Source organism: Oncorhynchus nerka, linkage group LG8 (genome assembly GCF_034236695.1).
Source record: "Oncorhynchus nerka isolate Pitt River linkage group LG8, Oner_Uvic_2.0, whole genome shotgun sequence".
Taxonomy (NCBI): domain Eukaryota; kingdom Metazoa; phylum Chordata; class Actinopteri; order Salmoniformes; family Salmonidae; genus Oncorhynchus; species Oncorhynchus nerka.
The window spans coordinates 15,944,399-15,953,862 of NC_088403.1; the positions used below are offsets into that span (position 1 = coordinate 15,944,399).

A 9,464-nucleotide genomic window follows, 5' to 3' on the forward strand; every position below is an offset into this window, starting at 1 on the left:
CTACAGTATGGTAATGATGCTGCAATCCCATTAGCTTGTCTTTCTTCCTCTCCCTCTGTCTTTGTGCCAGCTGATTGGTCTGGCTGGTTTGTCGTTTGTTTGTTTCTCCCTGGCGTCTGGACATTTAAAAAGGACTGCTGATGGAAATGAATGTACCTTTAGTTGGTGTGCACCACCTGCTGATCAGGCCATTTAACGATAGTGTGATATTTCCCTGATTACTGTCTATCATCACAGTCATTATTACAGGCTCATCAGTTCTCTTTCCCATTATCATCACAGTCATTATTACAGGCTCATCAGTTCTCTTTCCCATTATCATCACAGTCATTATTACAGGCTCATCAGTTCTCTTTCCCATTATCATCACAGTCATTATTACAGGCTCATCAGTTCTCTTTCCCATTATCATCATAGTCATTATTACAGGCTCATCAGTCCTCTTTCCCATTATCATCACAGTCATTATTACAGGCTCATCAGTTCTCTTTCCCATTATCATCACAGTCATTATTACAGGCTCATCAGTCCTCTTTCCCATTATCATCACAGTCATTATTACAGGCTCATCAGTTCTCTTTCCCATTATCATCACAGTCATTATTACAGGCTCATCAGTTCTCTTTCCCATTATCATCACAGTCATTATTACAGGCTCATCAGTTCTCTTTCCCATTATCATCACAGTCATTATTACAGGCTCATCAGTTCTCTTTCCCATTATCATCACAGTCATTATTACAGGCTCATCAGTTCTCTTTCCCATTATCATCACAGTCATTATTACAGGCTCATCAGTTCTCTTTCCCATTATCATCACAGTCATTATTACAGGCTCATCAGTTCTCTGTCCCATTATCATCACAGTCATTATTACAGGCTCATCAGTTCTCTTTCCCATTATCATCACAGTCATTATTACAGGCTCATCAGTTCTCTTTCCCATTGTCATCACCGTCATTATTACAGGCTCATCAGTTCTCTTTCCCATTATCATCACAGTCATTATTACAGGCTCATCAGTTCTCTTTCCCATTATCATCACAGTCATTATTACAGGGTCCTCTTTCCCATTATCTCAGTCATTATTACAGGCTCATCAGTTCTCTTTCCCATTATCATCACAGTCATTATTACAGGCTCATCAGTTCTCTTTCCCATTATCATCACAGTCATTATTACAGGCTCATCAGTTCTCTTTCCCATTATCATCACAGTCATTATTACAGGCTCATCAGTTCTCTTTCCCATTATCATCACAGTCATTATTACAGGCTCATCAGTTCTCTTTCCCATTATCATCACAGTCATTATTACAGGCTCATCAGTTCTCTTTCCCATTATCATCACAGTCATTATTACAGGCTCATCAGTTCTCTGTCCCATTATCATCACAGTCATTATTACAGGCTCATCAGTTCTCTTTCCCATTATCATCACAGTCATTATTACAGGCTCATCAGTTCTCTTTCCCATTGTCATCACCGTCATTATTACAGGCTCATCAGTTCTCTTTCCCATTATCATCACAGTCATTATTACAGGCTCATCAGTTCTCTTTCCCATTATCATCACAGTCATTATTACAGGCTCATCAGTTCTCTTTCCCATTATCATAACAGTCATTATTACAGGCTCATCAGTTCTCTTTCCCATTATCATCACAGTCATTATTACAGGCTCATCAGTTCTCTTTCCCATTATCATCACAGTCATTATTACAGGCTCATCAGTTCTCTTTCCCATTATCATCACAGTCATTATTACAGGCTCATCAGTTCTCTGTCCCATTATCATCACAGTCATTATTACAGGCTCATCAGTTCTCTTTCCCATTATCATCACAGTCATTATTACAGGCTCATCAGTTCTCTTTCCCATTGTCATCACAGTCATTATTACAGGCTCATCAGTTCTCTTTCCCATTATCATCACAGTCATTATTACAGGCTCATCAGTTCTCTTTCCCATTATCATCACAGTCATTATTACAGGCTCATCAGTTCTCTTTCCCATTATCATAACAGTCATTATTACAGGCTCATCAGTTCTCTTTCCCATTATCATCACAGTCATTATTACAGGCTCATCAGTTATCTTTCCCATTATCATCACAGTCATTATTACAGGCTCATCAGTTCTCTTTCCCATTGTCATCACCGTCATTATTACAGGCTCATCAGTTCTCTTTCCCATTATCATCACAGTCATTATTACAGGCTCATCAGTTCTCTTTCCCATTATCATCACAGTCATTATTACAGGCTCATCAGTTCTCTTTCCCATTATCATCACAGTCATTATTACAGGCTCATCAGTTCTCTTTCCCATTATCATCACAGTCATTATTACAGGCTCATCAGTTCTCTTTCCCATTATCATCACAGTCATTATTACAGGCTCATCAGTTCTCTTTCCCATTATCATCACAGTCATTATTACAGGCTCATCAGTTCTCTTTCCCATTATCATCACAGTCATTATTACAGGCTCATCAGTTCTCTTTCCCATTGTCATCACCGTCATTTCCACAATCATCATCATCTTGCTTTGCATTTAAACGCAGTTATTTTACATTTAAGCACAGTTATTTTACATTTAAGCACAGTTATTTTACATTTAAGCACAGTTATTTTACATTTAAGCACAGTTATTTTACATTTAAGCACAGTTATTTTACATTTGCACGCCCTGTGTTTTTGATGCTGGCTTTATTTCAGATACTTTGTACACATCAGCACAAATGCTAGAGCTCCTGAATGAAAAGCAGTTTTCAGCCTGATATATATATATATTTAATTAGCAATTGAAATATGAACACATCTGTATGAGATTATTGCTTGAATAAATTGTGTGTGACAAAACATAGTAATGATGCCATTAAATGAGACATTCATATTGGCATAACTTCAAAAGCAGTAATTAAAGCAAAGTTCTGTCAACATATTCAATGAAATGGACATTTGCCGTCTGACATGTGTCATGAGAAACTACATATGTGCATGAATCACCGTATGTATGTACTGCTGCTCTGTCTCACTCCCGTCTCCTGTCTTGTTTCATTCACGTGGCTGGCTTGGACTTGGAATACTTGACCGCGTGCCTGTGTGTGTTCATGTCCCGTTCCTGCACCCTCGCCCATTCTTCCGAAGGCTGTGAGAAATCCCCAAGCTTAAGCAACATAGCGGGCTTGGCTGGTAACGCCCTGAGGCTGTCTCCAGTGACCTCACCCTACAGTTCACCGTGCCCCCTGAGGCGTTCCCGCTCCCCAATACCATCCGTCCTGTGAGGCCCGGCCCAGAGCGAGGCTTGCCTTCCGTCTGAGCACACTCCCCTCCCCTCCCCCACCCCCAAAACACCCGACAGAAGCCAGCTTCATAGGCGTTAGCTCTCTGTAGCATCCTGGATCCTATAATATACTTTGTGAATGTTGTTAGCTACTTTAGAGACTAACCTTAGTGGTTTCGACCACAGACTAACCCTGCTCTTCTCCTCTTCCATACAAACGTTGCTTTGAACTGTAGATGTGGTGACCACCCCTGAAGTAGCTTAGCTGTGCATCACTTTGAATTCCCATTACTTCAGTTTTGTTGTACTTTAATAATGGCAATAAAAGGACTCTTGAATGGTGGCTCTAAAAGTAGCAGCCACAACATTTAGTAAATACGTATTCATAATCAGGGAGATTTACATGTTGCTATATTTAGATACTTAGAACATATGTGCTTCCATAAAAAATAAGAAAAATGTCACTTTATTTTGTGGGGGGGGGAAATAACTTGTCATGGACTATGTCTTGATTCACTCGCTCTCACCTGCCACCCTCTTGCTCTCACCTGCCACTCTCTCAACTCTCACCTGCCACTCTCTCGCTCTCACCTGCCACTCTCTCGCTCTCACCTGCCACCCTCTCGCTCTCACCTGTCACCTGTCACCCTCTCGCTCTCACCTGTCACCTGTCACCTTCTCGCTCTCACCTGTCACCCTCTCGCTCTCACCTGTCACCCTCTCGCTCTCACCTGTCACCCTCTCGCTCTCACCTGCCACCCTCTCGCTCTCACCTGCCACCCTCTCGCTCTCACCTGTCACCCTCTCGCTCTCACCTGCCCCGCTATCGCTTTCACCTGCCCCGCTATCGCTCTCACCTGTCCCGCTATCGCTCTCACCTGCCCCGCTATCGCTCTCACCTGCCCCGCTATCGCTCTCACCTGTCCCGCTATCGCTCTCACCTGCCCCGCTATCGCTCTCACCTGTCACCCTCTCGCTCTCACCTGTCACCCTCTCGCTCTCACCTGTCACCTTCTCGCTCTCACCTATCACCCTCTCGCTCTCACCTGTCACCCTATCGCTCTCACCTGTCACCCTCTCGCTCTCACCTGTCACCCTCTCGCTCTCACCTGCCCCGCTATCGCTTTCACCTGCCCCGCTATCGCTCTCACCTGTCCCGCTATCGCTCTCACCTGCCCCGCTATCGCTTTCACCTGCCCCGCTATCGCTCTCACCTGTCCCGCTATCGCTCTCACCTGCCCCGCTATTGCTCTCACCTGCCCCGCTATTGCTCTCACCTGCCCCGCTATCGCTCTCACCTGCCCGGCTATTGCTCTCACCTGTCCCGCTATCGCTCTCACCTGCCCCGCTATTGCTCTCACCTGTCCCGCTATCGCTCTCACCTGCCCCGCTATTGCTCTCACCTGCCCCGCTATCGCTCTCACCTGTCCCGCTATCGCTCTCACCTGTCCCGCTATCGCTCTCACCTGCCCCGCTATCGCTCTCACTTGCCCCGCTGTCGCTCTCACCTGTCACCCTCTCGCTCTCACCTGCCCCGCTGTCGCTCTCACCTGCCACTCTCTCGCTCTCACCTGTCACCTGTCACCCTCTCGCTCTCACCTGTCACCCTCTCGCTCTCACCTGTCACCCTCTCGCTCTCACCTGTCACCCTCTCGCTCTCACCTGTCACCTGTCACCCTCTCGCTCTCACCTGTCACCCTCTCGCTCTCACCTGCCACCCTCTCGCTCTCACCTGTCACCCTCTCGCTCTCACCTGCCCCGCTATCGCTCTCACCTGCCCCGCTATTGCTCTCACCTGTCCCGCTATCGCTCCTACCTGCCCCGCTATCGCTCTCACCTGCCACCCTGTCGCTCTCACCTGCCCCACAGTCGCTCTCACCTGCCCCGCAGTCGCTCTCACCTGCCCCGCTGTTGCTCTCACCTGCCCCACTGTCACTCTCACCTGCCCCGCAGTCGCTCTCACCTGCCCCGCTGTCGCTCTCACCTGCCCCGCAGTCGCTCTCACCTGCCCCGCTGTCGCTCTCACCTGCCCCGCTGTCGCTCTCACCTGCCACTCTCTCGCTCTCACCTGCCACCCTGTCACTCTCACCTGCCCCGCTGTCGCTCTCACCTGCCACTCTCTCGCTCTCACCTGCCACCCTGTCGCTCTCACCTGCCCCGCTGTCGCTCTCACCTGCCACTCTCTCGCTCTCACCTGCCACCCTGTCGCTCTCACCTGCCCCGCAGTCGCTCTCACCTGCCCCGCTGTCGCTCTCACCTGCCACCCTGTCCCTCTGACCTGCCACCCTGTCACTCTCACCTGCCGCCCTGTCACTCTCACCTGCCACCCTGTCCCTCTGACCTGCCACCATGTCACTCTCACCTGCCACCCTGTCACTCTCACCTGCCACCCTGTCACTCTCACCTGCCACCCTGTCACTCTCACCTGCCCCGCTGTCGCTCTCACCTGCCCCGCTGTCGCTCTCACCTGCCACCCTGTCGCTCTCACCTGCCCCGCAGTCGCTCTCACCTGCCCCGCTGTCGCTCTCACCTGCCCCGCTGTCGCTCTCACCTGCCACCCTGTCCCTCTGACCTGCCACCCTGTCACTCTCACCTGCCACCCTGTCACTCTCACCTGCCACCCTGTCCCTCTGACCTGCCACCCTGTCACTCTCACCTGCCACCCTGTCACTCTCACCTGCCACCCTGTCACTCTCACCTGCCACCCTGTCACTCTCACCTGCCACCCTGTTGCCCTCACCTGCCTCTGGCTGGGCCCGGTCATCCTGTTTGCATGGATCATCCTGTGTAATCTGCCAGCGGTGTGGTGAGAAAGAGAGAAGGAGAGATAAAAACTAAAGGTTAGAAACAGGTTAGAAACGGTGGGCCTGGGCCGTGGGAATGTGCATGGGACTTGTGTGTCTGCATCGTGCCATTGGCCTCCACCTGGGGGACTGAACACACAACATAAAATGCACAACAGTGTTTTTCTGTTTTCTCTGCATGTGGGCTATGCTGGTTTGCTACTGTTTCAAATGTTTTACTGTGATCTTATTGAACTGTCAATCGCTGTGTTGCCAAGCTGAAGTGTCTCTGATATTGTTTACTCACAGATAACTGCAAAGAGATTGTCTTTACTGGTTTCACGCAAGCAGAGAGCAGCATTCTTTAATTGCTGGGGGAAGGCACGTCCCTGGTGGAAAGGTAACATTGTCATTCTGAATGGCATGTGAACTGCCTGCTGAACACTGTGCTGCTGATCCCTGGTGGTCACCTCTGGCTAATGGCCTTTTGTTTTAGTGTGTGTGCAGAAGGGGGTAATTCAACAATTGTAGTCACGGAAATGACATCGGCACCCCTTCTGAAATGACATCGGCACCCCCTCTGCATCATAACTCATGGCTTTATACACACATGCGTGCATGTGCACTCATATACACACACAAACATTTGACAGGCGTGTGCACACACACACACCACATTAGACACAGACACACACACACACACACACACATTAGACACACACACACACATTAGACACAGACACACACACACACACACACACATTAGACACACACACACACACATTTCTGTATATTCTTTAAAAGACAGCAGGAATGCCTTTGATGGTCCTATCAAACAGAGCTTTTGTTTTATTAATAGTGATGTAATTCATTATTGATGAGAGAATTTACTACTCACATAAATTGTTGCCGATGCTAACAGGTGTGTCGCACGACAGAGGACATTACCATTCAGCAATGTGCCTCACCCAATCCTTTGTCTATACTAGTAGCAGGAAGGTTGCTAAGCAACTGGCACATAGTCAGACGCATCTCACAGTTGCTAAACACAGAAACTGTCTCCTAATTCAAACGAAAATGTCACGACCGGCGCTTTCCATATTTCTATATTAAAATAATTATTGAATCACCCCCCCCTCCCATTGCAATACTGTTCATTGATTGAGTGTTTACGATCATGACTTCATAGAATGCCATCGATTTGTATATATTCTATAAACTGTAAATGAGAAGCAAATATCTGAACACAAAAATAGCATGAATCTGCATGTGGTTATTTGTATAATGACTATAGATTATTATCATTACAGACGCATTTCTGATATTTAGAGATGTGACCTGCTTTACATTCTGTTTAGCCGTTTACGTGTCCTATTGGAATGACGACAGTCATCAGCCAATCAGTGGACTAACAAGACCTATTGGTGTGTGGATCCTGTTGGATCACACAGCGTCACTCAAGGACGTGAACCAACCAGAACACTCACATCGGTGAAGGATTGTTGACTGACAAGCGTCAGGTCCAATAACGCTGCCTGGGAAAACAGGAACTGTCCAAGACTGAGGTCAATTGGAATTCTGGGAATAGATGGGACAGGGGAAGTTGTCTTTTTCCCAGATTCTCAATGTCATGGATATTGAGTGAAGCATAAAACTGTCACAAGAAGAAGAAGAAAAAGGACCCTTCTTGGAAGACGAGGCCAGCTGCTTTATCTAGATATTGTGTTTGTAAATAATAACATGATACAGCACATGGGTCAAGGAGCTCCTCTATCTCTCATCTGTCCTCTGGATTGCGAGCCAGGTACAAGGTCATGACCTCCATATCAATCAGTCTCCGTGGTTTCCCTCCTCGTAATCAGTGTTATTATGATGCATCAGGCACTACGTGTTCTGAAAATGGACTGTATGCATATGTGAATTCTGCTTCATATACAGTGAAGAGAGAATAACGTGGGATAAGTTGAATAAATGTGACATAGGGTTTCATCAATGCTTTTGTTTCCCTTAGACGTTTTGGTGGATTCCATGACATTGCTGTGGTGTGTGTTTACATGCGTGTGTTTTGAACTCCAGGGTAACATCTAGACAACATGCAGTTGTAAAGCAGAAAAATGAAAACCTATAAGAGACCCATTTCACTCTTCCAGCTAGTTTGAACACATATAACAAGGAAGCTTAAAGTACCCTGTAGAGATGTCCTGGACACCATACCCCACAATCAGATACAATTTGCAATAATGACACCCAAACAAAAGACACCGATTTGCACTGTGATTTTAGCTACCTGCCACAAGAAATGATACACTGGTCTAGTACAGCCTATATAACAGGACAATGCTAAAGCTCCCCTCCATTGACTTGATAGTGAGGGTTGATTTAGACCATCAGTAATTGGGGGATTGGAATACAGTGAGGACCCCCCCCCCACACACACACACACACACACACACACACACACACACACAACTCTCTGTGTAGTGCAATGCTGCTTAACTCTTTGAAATGTCAAGGGACACCAGTCAGTATCTATTCTTCTATGACAAAAGTGATTTAAATGTGTTTATTTTTTTGAATCCAGAACATGTAATTATGTGTCTCTTGTGGAGTGCTTGGTTTACTTGTGAAAGTCATAGTATCCCAACACTGTTTCTCTCCATTACGTCCACAACTGTCACTTGGGCTTGATCCAGCTTCATGTTCTGTATCTTTTAATGTGAGGACAATTCTAGTTGGAAGTCTGTATCTGTGGAGCATTTGTTGGCATTCTGAAGTGCATGCTATAAAAAAAGACAACATGTCAAATTGTAAAACAGGATGACAACATATATCACGTTCCAAGCGATGTGTAAAATGAAATGCCATGTGAGAAAATCACATAAACATATTTAACTTTTAAACCATTGTTGTTTCTTTACTTGGCACAAATGCAGGAGAAGTACTGTCTTTGACAGGGGAACGGCTATAGCACAACGCTGATCCAACTAAGGGCCATCCTTTTTCATAAGACTCACACAGGTAATTGCATTGTAGTTGTCTTTGTTCAAGCTACACCATTTTATGCTGTGGACGAATTGAAGAAGGATCCATGTTCATTCAGATATCTAGCATCACCCTGTACTCCTACGGCTTATCGTCAACGATAATGATAGCAGTCGCTGTGATAATGATATGCCTTTTGCCAGTTCTCTCTCCTGTGCTGCCTCTAATTCTCCAGCTGGCGTCCGGCGACAATCAGCCCCTACGTGCCGGTAACTCAGAGACATCCCAACTATCTTTACACCCATCACCATGGAAACAGCAAACGTGTGTCATGGAGATGTAAACAGCTGGAGATAGGAGTGTGTTTTACAGGGGAAGAAACTCCACACACCCCGGGCTGTACCCAACTCC

General features: G+C 46.5%; 1 protein-coding gene across 1 annotated transcript in view; it reads left to right on the forward strand.

Moving 5' to 3' along the window:
• The window catches only part of kcnc2 (potassium voltage-gated channel, Shaw-related subfamily, member 2), a 122,013-nt gene extending 113,517 nt beyond the window's left edge, over positions 1 to 8,496 (forward strand). Inside the window, exons 4-5 of the mRNA XM_065021424.1 lie at positions 6,381 to 6,471; positions 7,430 to 8,496. Of these exons, the coding sequence (XP_064877496.1) occupies positions 6,381 to 6,439 (59 nt within the window). The 3' untranslated portion in view covers positions 6,440 to 6,471; positions 7,430 to 8,496. The remainder of the gene's footprint in view (positions 1 to 6,380; positions 6,472 to 7,429) is intronic.
• The last annotated feature ends 968 nt before the right edge of the window (positions 8,497 to 9,464 follow it).